Here is a 17,080-nt window from a genome sequence, read left to right on the forward strand (position 1 = left end):
CACATTCCCTCATTCGATAAATAATTGAGATCCTCTATGTGTAAAGCTTTTATGTTTATGGTCCCATACATTTTATTCTCCACAAGAGGACATTTTTAGGGATTGTAAGAGGCTGATACAAATAAGTGAATCAGCACAATAGCCATCAACTAGCACCATCCCAGGAAAATCATAACATATGTTCACTCTAAAGTGATAGAAAATGGGAATGCAAGACTCACTCATTCATTTCTAGGAGTCCACAAAGTGATACAGAAAGCAGAAAAACAATACAATTATTCTATTTTATTATTTCTATCATCCTTATCATTATTTAAAATTTTCTGAAGTCTTTCCTTCTGTGATTTTATTTGAAATAGCAAGAAGCTTACTATATCATTACTACTACTGTTGTCATTTTATACATGACAAAAACAAATGAAAGAGGGGCTAACTATTACTTCCATTTACAGGGCTAGAAAGTGGAGAAAGTGGCATTCAAAACCATGCAGTTTTGAGTTCAGAGCCTAAAATCTCGCTCAACCCTCAAAGCAGCATCCTGTGTTGCATTCATCATGTTAAGAAATGGCCAGGTATCTTGGACCAATAGAAATGACATTTAAGCTAGCCTCTTAGACCAAGCGAGGGTTTCAGGAAGAGGTGACAAACAAGTCATTTATTCTATTAGTCAAAAGGCAGGGGTGCAGATAAGTAGAAGAACAACAAATATAAAATCTGTAGGCAAAGCACTACAACTTTCTTTGAGATTAATGGTACACAGCAGTCATCATATATGATAATGTGCCCTTTAAAGGCAACCCCAGAACATGCCCAGTGAAGGTAGGAGCTATCTAATTTAAACGAACAGGGCCTATATCTTATGAATTGAATCATGTGCCCCCAAAAAGATATGTCGAGGTCTTAACACCCAGTAACTCAGAATGTGACCTTATTTGTGAACAGGGTTGTTGAAGATGTAATTACTTAAGATGAGGTCACACTGGAGTGGGTGGGCTTGTAATCCAATATGACTAGTGTCTTTATTAAAAGACAAAGACACACTCACACACACACACACACACACACACACACACACACACACACACACGATGGCAGAGGCACAGACTGGAATGATGCAGGTGATGCACCACCTAAAGCTAGAAGCAAGGAAGGATTCTGTGCAGAATCGCAGAGGGAGTATGGCCTGGAGGACACTTTGATTTTAGAATTCTAGCCTTCAAGCTGTAAGAGAATAAATTTTGGGGGCCTTAAGCCACCAGCTTGTGATAGTCTGTTTGGCAGCCCTAGAAAACTAGTAAGATACACAACACAATCATGAAATTCAGACACTAGTACAATTTTGCAATTAGGGATCGCTTAGGCTAATCTTAGACATTAGCTGATGTAGAATTTATATATCTCATAAAATGTGTTTACATGTGTTTTATACAATAACCCATGTTGTGCTCCTGTGCTCTTTCAGAAAACTCCTTCCAAATGATTGGCTATAATTGATCTTCCTGACAGCACTGTATTCAAAATGGTCAGTTGTTCTAATTATACATGATATCAATGCAAATAATCACTATGCTGCTGACCTGGATGCCTAAAAGTTAATCTTAAAAACCACAGACACCCGACAGAAATGACACTAATTAAATAAGGATTTTGCTCTGCTCAAGCATATCCAACATCATTTAATGATTTCTGCCAAAGGCAAGCAAGAAAACAAGAAGGTGCCAGGTACTACGGGATAATGTCTCCTCATGTACCATGAGAAGCAGAAAAAGGAAGAAATCAATGTTTGCTGATGGAAAAAGATAAAACTGTCAGGAAAATAAATGTTATTTTTAGGTTTTTGTTAAGACTCTGGCACTCAGAGAAAATCAAAATAAAAGATTAATAATTCCTAAAAAAGGAATTGATTGAGTCATTCCTAATAACTGTTTTCTTATTTTTCAGTCCTGGAAATACTCACATTGTACAAGCACTTTCCCTGTGTAGTTTAAGTTAACTTTTTTCAGATCACAGAAAGGTTTTTATTCCTTATTGATTTTTTTGGAGGCGCCTCTGAGCATTTCAGGGAAAGGCAGTGATGAGCCTAATTCAGAACAAATATGTCATGTTTACAACCAGCACTGATATAGATTATTAATTACCGCTGATAAGATATTCTTTAGCATGGAATAGATGGGGGGTAGTGGGGCTTTCTATTATTGTACTGAAATTATTAAATTTAAATTTGAAACCTCAACGTATTAAAATCAATTTAAGGAATGATCCATTAGATTGGAGTTTTAAAATTTAGGTAAATCCAATTCTCTTAATGGGTATCTTTATGTCCTAGCCATAAATGCAGAGAATAAATTTCACTCAGTAGGATTATAAGCAGACAACTGCTATATTTATTGACATGCTGCCTTTTGAAAGTGGTAGGGGTGGATATAACTATAAATGACCATTTACATCATGTTGAACATGCCCAAACGACTCATACTTTGTAAATTTATCTTTGTGCATATATGTACAATGCATATATGTACAATGCAGTAAGTGTGTGTATGGATATATACATATATATCCAAAGTCACAACACATATATAATATACATATATAATATAGACTCAAAAATAGGTCAACTAATTTGACTATCACTCCACCATGAAAAAAAATTCACTTCAGATTATGTTAAGGTTTGTGAATTTAGATTTGTTGACACTCCATAACTACTCGGAAAAAAGATTTTAAAATCTGAGGGGGGGAAAAAAACATGTGTTTTTTTTTGGGATCTCTACCATTTGGCAATCACCCTAGTTAAATAAGACATACCTGAAAACATGCCAATAGGAGTGTTATGCTAATAATGAAAAATACAAAATCCAGTTCATCAATGTCCATATAAGTATTCAAAACTTCTACAATAAAAGAACTGCAACTTTTACCTTAAAATGATACATTTCAACTATAAACAACACAACCAACAGATTCTCAATTATATGTTAATAGGCAGTATTGATTTCCATCTATCTCCTGGAAATGCCCTGATAATTTTAAAGTATTTATTTTATGTCAACTACCATAATAAAATAATGGTTATGATCTTAGCACTCCTATTTGTAATACTTTTCATTAGAATATGTAGATTTCAAAAGAAGATATCTAATTTCACACTTTTTTTAATAAAGATTTTATTTATTTGACACAGAGAAAGAGAGAGAACACAAGCAGGGAGGAGCTGCAGGCAGAAGGAGAGGGAGAAGAAAGCTTCCCACTGAGCAGAGAGCTGGGCTACTGGACTACGTGGGGCTCAATCCCAGGACTCTGGGATCATGACCTGAGGCAAAGTCAGATGTTCAATCAACTGAGCCACCCAAGTGCCCATAATTTCAGACTTCCACATGATTGTATAACTACAATTTTGACTCTGTTTTGAGACCAATTTTCTGATCTGAGGATGAAATTTTGACCATGACAGGTAAAGCTGTCATAATCAAACAAACAAATCCTCAGTCTGTGTGTGTAATCAATCACCATCACATGAAATTCCTTGTGCATGGACTTGCAAACTTTCACTGCTTAGATTTAATCCAAGTACAAGATATATTTTTTTAAAGGTTTAGGAGAATAAATTATGAATATATAGTCTATACCATGCTAATTATGTTAATAAGTGTCCTAAGAAATAAAATTTGATTGAACATCATACCTTTGCTAATGACTTGTAACTTTCTCTTAAAGACTTCAGGAAAAGTAGAAGTATAATAATTCTGAATCACAATGAAGCAACACAAGGTCAGCAGCAAGGATTAAGAATCTAGGGTTAAATGTATAAATGTATTCCTCTTTAGGTTTGAGTCCAGGAAATGGATACTGTCTTATAGAACTGCCCTGGGGAAAGAAAGCCCGAGATAAGAGATTACAAGTAAATAGTTTGTTTTTGTAATTAATCCTGGGGAAACAGAGTAGGGAATTGTGAAGAGTGTTATAGAGAAGGAAGAAAAAAAAAAACCATACAAAAAACTGTTGATGTGCTAGTCTTTGCTGAGAGTGACTGGGGCTCCATTCTACTGCGACTCTCAGAGGAACCATGCAGAATGTGTTTCAGAACGGCCTGATCAAGGGTGCACATATCAACTGGATCCTACTCCCTAGAGACTGAAGAACCACTTTTCAAACAGCAGTCAGTACTCTGCTATAAAAAGTTTAGTCCTGTTCCAGAATCTAAAGTTGTGTGCTGTGACCCTCTTCTTAGGACTTAAGAATCCACAAATCTGCTACCATTGTAGGATTGCCTGAGCCACAAAGGAGTTTACACTAGAACCTGGACTTGCTGCAGAGCTCTCTCTTGTTCTGACACTGATAATTTTTAAAGTCGTGCAATAAAGTCACTTGGAACAATATTTCCAAATGTAATGTATGTAGCCTCTAGAATCCAAAAAAAAAAAAAAAAAAGTCTACCATATGTGGGGCCTCTTTCTTAGAGGTATGGCTGTGAGAAGCAAGATCTTTTTTATAACCTTAAATGGAATGATCCCAGCACGCCTCATTGGGCTCCAAAAAATCTTTACCTATTTGACAGACCAGTAACATCTGGAAGACTTTCTCACCCTCTGGCATGTTTATATCTTACTAGGGCATCCAAAGTACTTGTTACTTCCTTTTCAGAAGGTCAAAATGACATGATGTAATCAATATAATGTTTTGTAGATTACTGAGACAATCGAGCTCCCTGTGCACTGTAACATTACAGAGAGGGAGAGAGTTAATTTGACCAGGGCAGAGTAGTACATATGAACTACTGTCCATCCCACATGAAAGCAAACTTTAAAAATCTTCTGGATGAGAACTGAAAAGCATCCATGTGTCAGATGACTAGCTGCTTACCAGCTAATCTGCTCCATTGAAGATATACCTGACAGAAGCAGCATTGATTTGATTGTTTACCATAGTCTAGCATCATCTGCCATACTCCATCTGGCTTTTTAGGCATCTTACACGTGAAAGAAATTGGAACACAATAGAGATTACCACTCCTTCACTGTCAAAGTTTGGATGGTCGTACCTAACCTCTGAAATTTCTTCTGGGAAGGAGTACTACTTCTTATTTAATGTCTTGGTTTGGGAAGGAAAATTTTACAGGATTTCACTGGTCCTTCCTATAATATTGACTTTGACTTACTTCATGCATCAGATAACCAATGTGGGGACCCTGCCCGTTATTAAAGATGTTCCTTCCAAATATGCATTTGGGAGTCTGGAGAAATAACCATGAACCCACTTCTTGGATCCAGGACTCTGTTTATCATCTGGCTGCTTAAGCCTTCACTCTATGTTAGTATTACAAATCCATTGATTTCAGGGCCAATTGAATCCCTCTCTTGAAAAGCCCTCAAAAAGTCTTGGTATTTCTCTTTCTTCAATGTAAATTACTATGACAAATGGCCACAGGTCCCTTTGGAGACAGATACTATTCTTGGTGTAAGCTTGTAGTGATACTGGTAGATCTTTCCTCAAAGAAACCTGGCTTCCTTTTCAAACAATGAGTGTTTGCTCTGTGAATTAGCTTAGATTTGGAAACCAAATGAGTGATCGTGATTTTTTACTATAGTGGAAAATGTCAACTTCCCTCTTACCTCCTTTTTTTATTAATATGAATCAAGTACCACTATAGTCAGCTACCCGTTTGATCCTGAAAGCCACCATAATCTATCTTCCATCACAAAGCCCTACAGATGAAGGCAACCTGGTTGCTACTCCAACCTTGATGCTCATTACACTATTTATGTTCACATTGAGTCTGTTGGTGAAGTGTTACCACCCAATCACTGCCATTTTAGAATCCTATCATCCTGCTGATTTTAGAGATCCTGCTTCTATGGCAGCATCTCCTACTGGTCTCCCAAGGACAGCCACCCCTGAGCTTCTCTAAGATCCAGCACCCATCTGACCAGATAACAAGAGTATCCCTTGGGAACTCTCTAAAAACAAGTATCATATACTAAATCTGTGCTAACATTCCTACCTTCTCAAGCTTTCATTAAATACATTAACATCTTTTGAGTCCTTATCTGGAATAGATGATAAATGTTTCTTATATGCATAAAGACTGCCCATGGAATTAAACAAAAATGAACTCTGAGATAACTGTAGACAAATTCAGATCGGCTAAGGAGCAAAAAATGACTCTCTGTTTATAATGTAGTCCTCATGTAATGAGGGTTTTCATTAAATTTTTCCGTTAGATTTTTTTAAAAAAATTCTTTGGTTAATGATGATATCCTGGGAATATAAAAGTATAAGCAGTTTTGGAAAGTGTTCAACCAAAAAAGACTTCCCATGTTTTGTATAAAAATCAATGGAAACAAAACTACTCGAAGGTATGACTTCAACCATCAGAAACACTGTAAGCGCTTCCTCCTAAATGAGCTATGGTGAGTACATTTACCCATGTAACCATGAACTTAAAGAAGATACAGATCCCCAGGAGAAAAGAGTAGGTCTGTGCATATGTGTGTGGGAGGACAGACTGGGAAGTAGTTACTGACATGGAATCTGTGATTAATATATGTTTGAATACAATAAATCCTAAAGCCTTTCCCACAACCTATCCAAAGAGGCATTGAAAAAATATTAGATGTTTTAGTTGGAGAATCTATTACATGATGTAGCAGACAGATCCAATCTAGATAGATTCATCATAGATGAAAAAAGTACATTGTATTGAATTCTATAGACCATGAAAAGGAGTAGATGTAATATTTGATGATCTCTGCTTAGATGATTGATTCTAATTCTGCTCATTAATTTGAACATAAATTCAAAAATCAAATACATCACTTTTTCATGTGCATGTGTTAATATTATTGTAAGAAATCTAACAGACTGACTCAAAAAAATATGGAAATATGAACCAAGATGTACAAAATATTTGCAAAGAACAACACACAGATAGTGGTAATGGTTTCAAACTGAAAAACCTGTTAGGAAGGTTTGCAAGGATTTTCATTATGGTAAGTTTATCACTTTAAAATCTGCATATGAAATTAACAAGGATAAAAACATCAATAACTAAGCAACAGGCTTGGCAGTCAAGAATACATTAACATAGCAATCAAATGACTGATATGATCCCATTTTAAAATTGAGAAATGGTCTTAACCCCTTTTTTTTTTTAATTTAAAAAACAAACAATCCCTAAGGATGGGCTGTAATAAACTAGCAGGCAATTTTAATGCTTCTTAGGGTAGTATTTTGGATATACATAATTATTTTTTAAAGAATGGTTTTCAAAAATATTTTAGTGATGAAAAATAATATTCAAAAGAAATCTCATCTAGAAAGCCAGCATATAAAACACATAAATGTAGAGCTATTTTGGTTTGATGATCATTTTCATCTTTGTTTTGTTTTGTCTTTGAAAACAAAAAGAAAGCCTCCCAAATATACATACCCATGTTTGTTATTAAAACAAATTAAAAAACCTTTCCATTATACTGATTACAACAGAACTGTCTTCCTGTTTGAGAAGTTTGAAATATTCAAAGTGTCCTACTGAGAAGTCCTTTGTAAAAGTTTCCCACATGGGAAGTTGACCACATGGCTTCATGGCAAGAGAAATGCAATGTAATTCAAATTTCAACATTTATTTGGGTGGGAGACATGAAAAGCTCATTTTCAACTTCAAAGAAAGGGAAACATGTTTGAGGCCAACCAAAGAAACACTGAAAAACAACAAAGGAGTGAATTGCTTTCCTATATAGCAAAGCATAAAGTAAAACTACAGAAATTAAAATAGCATGGCATGGTATAAGAAGAAGTAACTAGAATGACAGAATAAAATAATACAGTTTTGTTCATGATAAAGATAGCACTTTAAGAACTTTTAAAAATGCTTTAATGTTTAACATTAAACATTATATAATGTTAAAATGTTTTTAAAAGTTCTCATCACAAGAAAAATTTTTATAACCATACATTAATTAGACCATATGTTAACCATCTGTTAATTAGACTTAACTGTGGTGATCATTTCTCAATGCTTACAAATATCAAATCATTACATTTTACATGTGAAACCAATATAATGTTAATATATATGTTATAATGTTGATACAAGGTTAATGTAATGTTAATATAATATAAAATATAATGTTAATATTATAATAATGTGTTAATATGTTATACCTGAAACTAATATAATGTTCTTTGTCAACTGTACCTCAATTTTCTTTAAAAAGAGAAAAAAAAAAAAAAAACAATTTAAAGCTATAGGGTGGAACGTTAACTATCCTGTCTGGATTAGGACAGAGGGAAGAAGAGAGAGAACACTAGACTAATATTCACGCTATGGACAAATTGTTTCCTAATGATTAAATCATTAAGTATATAAGCAGCTATATAAGCTGTTATTTTAAAAGAACACATACAATGTACAAGATACTGATATGAAAGAGATCTACTAAACTAGGGACAAAATTCAGAAACCAAAGATGAAAAGATTTAAATGATTCATCTTTTTAAAAACAAAAATCTCTGGGTAGAAGTAACATAAACAATATTAAAAGAGAAATGTGCCCTGGTAGATAAAATTTGCAATGTATTTTGTAGACACTTAAATTATTTTTATGGTGAATAAAAAGTCCCCAGAGGTCCACCAGAAGACAACCGGCTAACCAATAAAAAAAGAGAAGTAGATAAGAACAATCAATAGATGAGAAAGAGGAAGAAATGATTGATACATGTGTGGGAATATGTTCAAATTGACTAGTAATTAAGAAAATGAAAATTTAAACATCACTGGAGTATAATTTACCCTCTTACATCAAATCGGCAAAAATATTAAAGATCCACTTATGCTAAGGAAACAAGAGTCACCTTTAACTTTAACTGGCTAAATTCCATTTTGAAGAAGGAAACTATCCCACAACGATGTTGGCATACATGTAATAAAGATGTTCATAAATACATACACATTCCAGAAGTGTTCCCTAAATTATTATTTGTAACAGTAAAAAATCTATAAGTAATTCAATTTTGAACAAAATAGCAGCAATTACATGTGTCTAATGCACTCATAGAGAGTACGATTCATCCTTTGTGAAGATAATGCTCTAAGTCAGTGGTTCTCAAATTTTAGTGTACATTAGAATCATCAGAGGGCTTATGACAGTGCAGATCCCTGACCCCCACAAAGGAAAGAGCTCCTGATGTCACAGGCATAAGAACTTTCATTTCTCACCAGTTCTCTCCAGGGATCACCCACTGAGAACCACCGGGCTGGATCTATACTTGCTGATTTGGACACAGGGCCAAGTAAAAAATTCTAGTCACAGGATAATACTTTTCATTGTCTAATTTAAAAAAATGAAAATAAAGCATTAACCTATATAATCCTATTTATGGAGATGCACTAAAAAAGGACTGCAAGACAATACATCCAACTATTTGATGTTAACCTCTGGGAGGTGGGTGGCAGAGAGACAGGGAACACTGAAGTTAAATATCTCATTGTTTAAATCATTTACAATAGAACTATATTCACAGTTCATTTGGTACTGATGTGACAATATTGAGAGACTAGAGAGGAAGCAAAGAAGGAATAGGAGAAGGCAGAATGGGAAGGCAGAAAAAGAAAAGAAGGAAGAGAAAGAGAGTAGGTAGCTGAATCCTGAAATTATGGGCATCTAGAGGTAATATCAGGTTGGTAGGTTGACCAACAAATCTTTACCTTCCTTCTTTCTTAGCTCTCCATCTATCTTTATAATAAATCCTCATTAAATAAAGTAATCTGAACATAGTTCTAGTCCTTGCAAGCTTAAAAAAAAATAATTAGCAAGATGTAAAGTCTCTAAAGAGTATTAAAACACAAAAAGACTGAAATTTATTTAAATGCATCTAATTTAAAGTAGACTATAAGCTAAGAACCATTTTCATACTTACATATTCAATACTAGACCTTAGAGTCTTAGTATAAATTACTTAGAAATTATAAAATTATAAAAATCTCACATATGTTTTATTATGTGTTGGCATAATGCTTATTACATGCCAAGTACATATATACATGTGTGTGTATATACATAATACATGTACCTGTATATTTACAATATACATTTAACTCTCAAAAGGAGTCTACGATTTAGGCATAATGGTTACTGTCACCCCTTTTATATCACTCCTTTTATATAGGTAAGAAACCCGAGGCACAGAGAACAGAGAGGTTGAGGAACTTTCCAAAAGTCACTCCAGCAGGCGCGGTGGATCCTGGGTTCTACCCAGGCAGTCTAAGTCCCACGCCATGCTATGGAACACAGCATAGTACTGTTTTCTCCTTCCTTTGGGTACAACAGTACTCAGGCTATCATGCATTGCCAGATGATATATTTTTGAAGATTTTTTTTTTAATCTAGAAAAAAATGCTGCTTTTGAATACTTCTGGAAATGGAGACCTTTACGATTCTCGTTGCCAACAGAAAAGGCAACAGATTGAGAAATCTCCTGAAGAGTGCAGTGAGGAGCTTCTCCCTCCCCCTGCATTTCCAACTATCATCATATTCAGATTAAACACCACAAGAAGGGCATTCCAGTTTCATGATCCCAGGCAAGAAGAACCATCCTCAGGACCAGCTGCCACCAGCATGCCCTTCAGTGTTTGGCTGGGATGCCAAGGCCCAGCTGTTCTGTCAGCTTTCTTTATACAGTTTGTTGACAAAGAAGAGGCCCAGTTAATTTTTCAAACAGGCAATATAAACTGAAACTGATTCACCTGCAAATACCTGAAATACCTCTGGGAATGAAGAAATAACAATACTGGAGTAAATTTTTCGTAGGGTCAGAACACACTGAAATGGTTCCAGCCATGGAATTACTTAGAAAAAAAAAATAAATAAAGTAATAATCTACTCCTTTGTTCCAGAACTTATTTTGGATTGGCCGGACATCAGAGATTACAGTCCAGATTGTAAATCATTACAGAGAAAATAAGAAATTCCTAGTATTAAGGGAATATAAAGATGGAGATGAGGGAGAGCAGAACAGCGGGGATGACTTTTAAAAAAGATAAGAAGTTTTATTTTTAAGCAAAATTTGTAGTTTAGAAGGTGCTAAATTTGGCCCATTCGGTACAGGAATAATGAAAGCATTAATGACTTTTCTCCTGCCATAAACCAACCTCTTACACGGCAGGTTGTGGGTTCTTTCAGGTTTGTATGGACACTCCTATTTTGACCCCAACTTTTTGATTCTGGAATTTTTATTCTATGTGTATCAATAGAAAAATTAGAACCAAATCCTCACAACACTAAATTTTCTTTGAGATAATATTTTTGAGTTACTGCTATCATTTTTTATTATTTTCACTGGACTCCATTGCTTCCTGTATAAATATTAAAATAAAAATCTTGACATATCAGTTTGTCTATATAAAATTTTAATAACTATTATTTCTTTTTATGTTTAGCTTTAAAATCATTTTTTTTCCTACCAAGTCTAATCATAATGGGCCAAATTTTGTAGAACTCAATTTTATTAAGACAATTTTATTCATCAATCAATTTTCAGTTAAAAGTAAATGTTATAATTTACAATTTAAGCCACTGTGAGTTTTAATTTTTAATATTATTACTAATAATTAATAACTATTGTAACAACTATTTTTCTAAGATTATTTTGCTAACAGCATATCATTAAATTTTATTAAACATATTTTACCATTTTAGTTCTAGTCACGGTCCTATCTATCAACCTATTGTTTCATTCTGTAAAGTTCACATGATTATTTTTATTTGTTTCTCAGGTCAAAATGGTAAGGTTCAACATCTTTGAGTACTATGAGGTAAGGATGGTGGGAGCAAAAGACAAGATTAAAATGATGAACTCATAAAATCTCCACATCGCTCTTTACTTTGTTCTATGTAGTGGTGTTAGCTGGATTTTCTTTTTCTTCCTGCAACACTAATACTTAAAATATATAACTCTACTACCAGATGAGACTTCTTTTCCATTGTAATGTCTTTGTTGACTACCGGTGAATATTTTGAACAAGTCAGGTTAAATATATGACAATAAGAATTGGCAGAAATTCAGGGCGCCTGGGTGGCTCAGTGGGTTAAGCCGCTGCCTTCGGCTCAGGTCATGATCTCAGGGTCCTGGGATCGAGTCCCACATCGGGCTCTCTGCTCAGCAGGAGCCTGCTTCCTCCTCTCTCTCTCTGCCTGCCTCTCTGCCTACTCGTGATCTCTCTTTGTCAAATAAATAAATAAAATCTTTAAAAAAAAAAAAAAGAATTGGCAGAAATTCAGAAATTCATAAATATTCAGAAATCCTGAATATTCTGCATTGTATCATAATTTAATTTTTTCATCATAAAAATCACAGTTCATCCCAGCCTAACTATATTACCTTCTTCCTAGCCCTTTCTTTCATGCCTACAAACTTTTTTTCTGTTCATTATTCATAATTTTAATGTCTTTGAAACTCTCAATTTCTGTTCCTGCTACTAAAATACCTTATGAAAGCTGTAGCAGATGACCCTGAACAACGAAATGCATACACCTGCAAACATTTGTTTTTAAAGTTTTCTATGGATATAATGACTAGGAGTAAGGAAAGTACATGTGACCTCGTGCACCACATTCTTCAGAACAAATGCTTCCTCGGCTGCAATTATGTCATCATGAAATCATGCTCCACATTCTAAAATAAACTCATTGCCATATGAATTGTTATCTGACTGAGATATTTTTGTAGTTGTCTTTTAACAGCTTCCTTAGAAGTGTCTTCCAAATTTCTCACAATACCAAAACAAAAATTTCTTTCTTCCTTCATCTTACCTGAGTATGTCAAGCATGAATGTTCAGCAATCACCCTTGTCCTGCATTCCACACACACAGTTACTTAAATTTCACACACACACACACACACACACACACACACACACAGGGCTGTTTTGTTTTGTTTTTTTCCTAGCTAAATCTTCAAAATACACAGTTTTGACTTCCAAGAAAGATCAAAGATCTTTTTCCTCAATGTCACGGTTCGGGACTCACCTGTGGACGTGGATGTCCTGTGACCAGACAGGTCAGTTCTAGGGTTTCTCCTTCCCGTATGGTGTAGACCCTTTCTGAGTAGCGCTCCTCCTCAATGTTACAGGCCAAGCCTGAATGCACAATACGAACCGTTGGGGGAGCTGTTGAGTCAGGAAGAAGGGAGACAAGATACATTAAAAAAAATAAGTCAACTGTCCTCCCATGAATCATCCTGGTTGTAAGAGCAATTCTTATTAGACTTTAACACAGTCAGATCCATCAGTCTGAACACTTTGAGCAATCCCAAGGGATTAAAGATATTGATGGACAGAAAGCTTCAAATTTATCTAACAGTCACCAAGACATTCTGAAAATGGTAAAGGGGAGCAGGATGATGGGAGAACACCTGTGACTTAGGAAATCACCATCATTATAAGACTACATGATAAAATCTGACTGCTAAAATGTAAGAGATCCCTTCCTTTCTGAAACCCAAAATTTAATATAGTAAAGGATGATGTCCAAAATTCAGGTAGTGCAAACTCAAAAGACCATTAGAAAAAAGACAAACTCAAAAGACATTAAAAAAAAAAAAATGTGAATGAAAGCTACTGGCATTTTTCTATTAATTTAATAAGCCTCATGGTGCAAATAGGGAGCCAACAAATGAGAAGATTTGGTTATGAGGAACTGAAACCAACTTGGTTTTTAATATTTATAGACTCCTCTGTTGATATGAGCAGAAGATGATCCCTGAATTAAGCCACTGACGAAGGCAATGAATCATTAATGCCCAAATATTAAATTCTGATTCAAGAGACATAGTTCTCATGAAGTTATCCAAATTCCTAAGTGTAATTTTCACCTTTTTCAATACCACACAAGTTTTTCAATAAAACCTGACGAGCATTCACTGACTTACAAATCATTGGAAATCCACTATATGCAAAGTGGATTAAATAAGATATGCTTCCTGTCACCAAGGAGATGACTGTCAATCACGTGGATTAAATAAGAGAAACACGTGGATTAAATAAGATATGCTTCCTGTCACCAAGGAGATGACTGTCAATCACTAATTTCAAATTGGAGATCACCCCTTTCGTGAATCCAGGATTTTTGTTTGAAATAAATACATTTGGGAGAGGAAGTGTTTTTTTTTAAATTATTATTATTATGTTCAGCTAGCCAACATACAGTTATTTTAAATAAAGGCAAGTGGGAGGGCTCAATCTACAGGTAAAGGACAATAATCTCTAGAATTTCCTGTAGCAATCTCAACCTACACAACAGTATTGCCGGCAGAGGCTATGGTTTCTTAAAAATTAATCAGGACATACTTGGAATTTTTTATTTAACATTAAAAAGGATCATGAATGTTACAGAATTTGGATAAACTTGGTGATTCTATGGACACAATAAAATGAATATAAGTCTAAATTATGGGAAAATTCCTTCTGGAAATAACCTGTGTTTTGAAAGTAACACAAAAGAAAGTTTCCAATATCTATGCTTTGTTTTATAGAACCATATGTATACAGCACTCTTAGTATTTAACAATTGAAAAGAACATATTAAGGTTCTCAATTTCAAGCAGAAACTGAAGGATAGAAAAGCCTATTTATAGATAATAATGAAACTGGGTATTTCAAGATTTTTCTGGATATCCAAGCCGAGTCCTGTTCTTCAACTTTCAAATTCAGAATTCCATTCTCCAATAATCTGCATCAAATGAAAGGCAAAAATTTCCAAAAGCAGGATAAGAAGATGAGAATTTAGTGGTTCTTATAATCACTATGCAGAAAAAGCTCCCCAGAAACTTTCTTAAAATACAAATTTCAGGGGTGACTGGATAGCTTGGTGGGTAAAGCCTCTGCCTTTGGTTCAGGTGGTGATCTCAGTGTCTCAGGATTGAGCCCAACATCAGGCTCTCTGCTCAGAGCCTGCTTCCCCCTTCTCTCTCTACCTGCCTCTCTGTCGATTTGTGATCTCTCTCTCTATCAAATAAATAAATACAATCTTTAAAAAAAAATACAGATTTCAGAGGTATGGCCAGAAACCTGTTGTGTATGCAGAAAAACCTAGGAATCTGCATTTTTACCAAACACCCAAATGATAGCAATGCCAGTGCTACTTAGACCAGATGACTAGGAATAATTTTCTAAAACTTACTAGTGTGTGCTGACTAAAGGAAAATACTCCAAAGGATAAAATATCCTTCTCCTTTTAATATTTTCAAGTAACTAAACTTCATGCTGTGCATTATTTCACTGGTTTGGAAAATTAAATGATGCTCAAACAAATCAAATGTTTTGTCTGGTCTATAAAACCAATTTATCAAAAAAATTTTAAACCATGTCGTTGGACACTGTCTAGACATTATAATAATTTGTTTAGTTTTATAACATTAGAAATTCTTATCTGCAGTGTTTTTCTGGGTGTTCTGATATATTTCACACAATGTTTCCTATAAATCATTTCCTACGGTGATCAAATTTTAACTTCAATTTAGATAAGTAATACTAGAGAGCTACTTATTTTTAAACATCTATCATACAAAGTATATGCATATTATAGAGGTTGACAAACTGATGACAATCAATAAAAATCGGCAAAATATAAATAGAAAATACAGATTCATTACTTTGAAATATATTTCCATGCCAAATTTAGCTTAAGTGCTAGCACATGTCTACTAGTACATCTACATATAGAGTAGCAGGACATTTTTCCAGCTTAATTTTGTTTTAACTTCAAATCAATGAATAGCATTGTTAATTTTAAGCTATATCTTTCCAAAGCAGCATAATGGAAACAAGTAGCTTTATTTAAACCATTTAAATTATACAGGAAGCACATTGTGTTCATTTACAAGGGTTAATTTTCTGCTATTTTCTTCTATATTTTAACACACTCTTGGAAACGGTAATTGCCTATATGAACCTCCCGTCTCTCTTATGGGAGGGTGGAATACTCTGCCAAATTTTAAGAGTGGAAGATGTATTTTTCCTAGTATGCATTAAAATATGTACAGAGTACTTTTGCTGCTCAATGATAAGATGAATATTTTGAAAGCATCCAAGAAGCTTTGGTCTACAGAAAGCTCAACTGAAAAGGTCTTAGCTCATCCAGGTCACCGCTCTTATTTCCAGATTGAGGACATCCAGTGACCTGCTCACAGGCTTGGAGCTACTTGTGGCCTACATGAGAGCAGAACCAACGGTCCCTTGTTTTTTTCTCTACTTCATGCTATTAAAATGATGTCTGACACAGATAAATTAGGATTCTAAATAAGTCCTTAACTAGATGTACACTAGACTAGGAGAATAAAAAAGAAGAAGAAGAAAAAAAAAAGATTGAGAAACTGCTCATGAAGTTGTTAGAGCACCATAAGCAGATGAGCAATGTGAGTACTATAATTGCTACAAACAACGATTGTAATGTTTCAATTCACCATTCTGCCTCCAGTTACTGCCAAACCCAGGAAATCTCACAACTGCCAAAATAGTATTTTATAATTCCTATTTTCATCATGTGCTCTTCCTGCCTAGGGATTCACGATGCCAATCCATGACCCTTCACAGAGTTCTAATGCCTGCAGGTGCTCTGAAAAGGTCCTCATACTGATTATAAAACCTGAAATCCTACTTCTCTGTAACATCAGCCCAACATCGGTGGGAAGGTAAAAATCACCTACATTTTTTTTTTAAAGATTTTATTTATTTACTTGACAGACAGAGATTACAAGTAGGCAGAGAGGCAGGCAGAGAGAGAAGAGGAAGCAGGCTCCTTGCTGAGCAGAGAGCCCGATGTGGGGCTCGATCCCAGGACCCTGGGATCATGACCTGAGCCAAAAGCAGAGGCTTTAACCCACTGAGCCACCCAGGCGCCCCAAAAATCACCTACATTTTAAGCCTTTGATCTCACACACAGACTTTCAAGCATATATTCTTTGAGCAACTACTATATATCCCATGTGACAGCCTTTGCTCACCATATCCTCCCATCTAGAATTCCCAGACTGATAGATCAACGTTCCTGAAATCTTCTTGAGTTATTTAGCAATGATTCTCTTT

General features: G+C 34.8%; 1 protein-coding gene across 1 annotated transcript in view; it reads right to left on the reverse strand.

Moving 5' to 3' along the window:
* Positions 1-17,080, reverse strand: part of MDGA2 (MAM domain containing glycosylphosphatidylinositol anchor 2) — an 863,714-nt gene that overhangs the window by 498,302 nt on the left and 348,332 nt on the right. Inside the window, exon 2 of the mRNA XM_032344142.1 lies at positions 13,026-13,165. Within this exon, the coding sequence (XP_032200033.1) occupies positions 13,026-13,165 (140 nt within the window). The remainder of the gene's footprint in view (positions 1-13,025; positions 13,166-17,080) is intronic.

Source organism: Mustela erminea, chromosome 5 (assembly GCF_009829155.1).
Source record: "Mustela erminea isolate mMusErm1 chromosome 5, mMusErm1.Pri, whole genome shotgun sequence".
In the NCBI taxonomy this organism is placed as follows: Eukaryota; Metazoa; Chordata; class Mammalia; order Carnivora; family Mustelidae; genus Mustela; species Mustela erminea.